The sequence below is a fragment of the Pundamilia nyererei genome, unplaced genomic scaffold (genome assembly GCF_000239375.1).
Source record: "Pundamilia nyererei isolate P.nyererei 1_Seehausen unplaced genomic scaffold, PunNye1.0 scaffold00559, whole genome shotgun sequence".
Classification (NCBI taxonomy): Eukaryota; Metazoa; Chordata; class Actinopteri; order Cichliformes; family Cichlidae; genus Pundamilia; species Pundamilia nyererei.
In genome coordinates, this window is record NW_005187960.1 from 52,187 (window position 1) to 53,234 (window position 1,048).

General features: G+C 48.3%; 1 protein-coding gene across 1 annotated transcript in view; it reads left to right on the forward strand.

The window, feature by feature from the left end:
* The window catches only part of depdc5 (DEP domain containing 5, GATOR1 subcomplex subunit), a 23,544-nt gene that overhangs the window by 12,775 nt on the left and 9,721 nt on the right, over positions 1–1,048 (forward strand). The window contains exons 33-35 of the mRNA XM_013907854.1: positions 405–502; positions 716–796; positions 912–981. Coding sequence (XP_013763308.1) covers positions 405–502; positions 716–796; positions 912–981 — 249 coding nt within the window. The remainder of the gene's footprint in view (positions 1–404; positions 503–715; positions 797–911; positions 982–1,048) is intronic.

Below are 1,048 nucleotides of genomic sequence, written 5' to 3' on the forward strand. Positions count from 1 at the left end.
GACATTTAAAAAAACAAAACTACATTTTAGCCGAGCTTGTATCAAAGTTTCATCTCAACTCTTGTTTTCCAGCTGAGGAAAGCAGAAAACTGTCATTTAGGCCACAGCTTGGGATGAGGCAACTAAAACATTCTTATCTGCAGCGTTGCCTCCAAGCACAGCTCCTGTGAGCTGCTGTCTCAGCACCTGAACACAAAGGTAGCTTTCCATCAGCCATGAAGCACACTGGGAATGACATCCTGTCTCTGTGGGAACAGATGACTTTGTGTTAAACGGCTCATTGCTGTGCAGACCCACACACGTCCTTTGTGTCGGTGTGGCTGACACCGTCGGCATGTGCACATACCACCAGAGTGACGAACAGTGTGTAATGTGGGAAACCTTTGTGACGTGTGCGACTGTAGCTGGCGGCTGAGACGAGCGAGGCTGCAGACAGAGGAGTTCAGCCCGGAGCAGCAGCGCAGCCTACAGGAGAAGCTGCAGCCTGCAGCACCGACGTCAGGTGACCTGCTCTTTTATGTACTCGGATACTTTAGAAACATTAAGCTCATCCAAGTTTTCATGAGGTCAACACTTGTCAGAAAAACAGTTTGTAGAATGTGGTTAAACTGAGACCGTTGCTTTTAGCGCCTCGTGTAGAGGAAACGCCCACGTTATTTTGTATCGTGACTTCAGTGCACGGAGCTGCTAATTCCACTCACTGATGTGTTCACAGTGGGCAGTCTGCAGCAGGAGTCCTCTCTCTGTCCTCTTCCTCCACACTCATGGAGATCCTGGAAGCGATCAAACATCCCACGTAAGATTCCTTTTTAATGTCTCCTGCTTGTTTGGGACCAATGAGTCGGTACGATAACGGAGGAAAATCTATGAAACGTTAGCACGTGTGTCTCCCCGTGGGCCACTGCCAGCAGGAATGGCCAAAACGAACGTGCTCAGACAAAAACATACTTCAGGGTTCGTGTGGTCGCTGGATATCTGCAGGTGAGATAAGAAGAACATTTCTAACAATCTGAACTTCCAAATGAAAAGTGCCAGTTTGTTTCAGTCG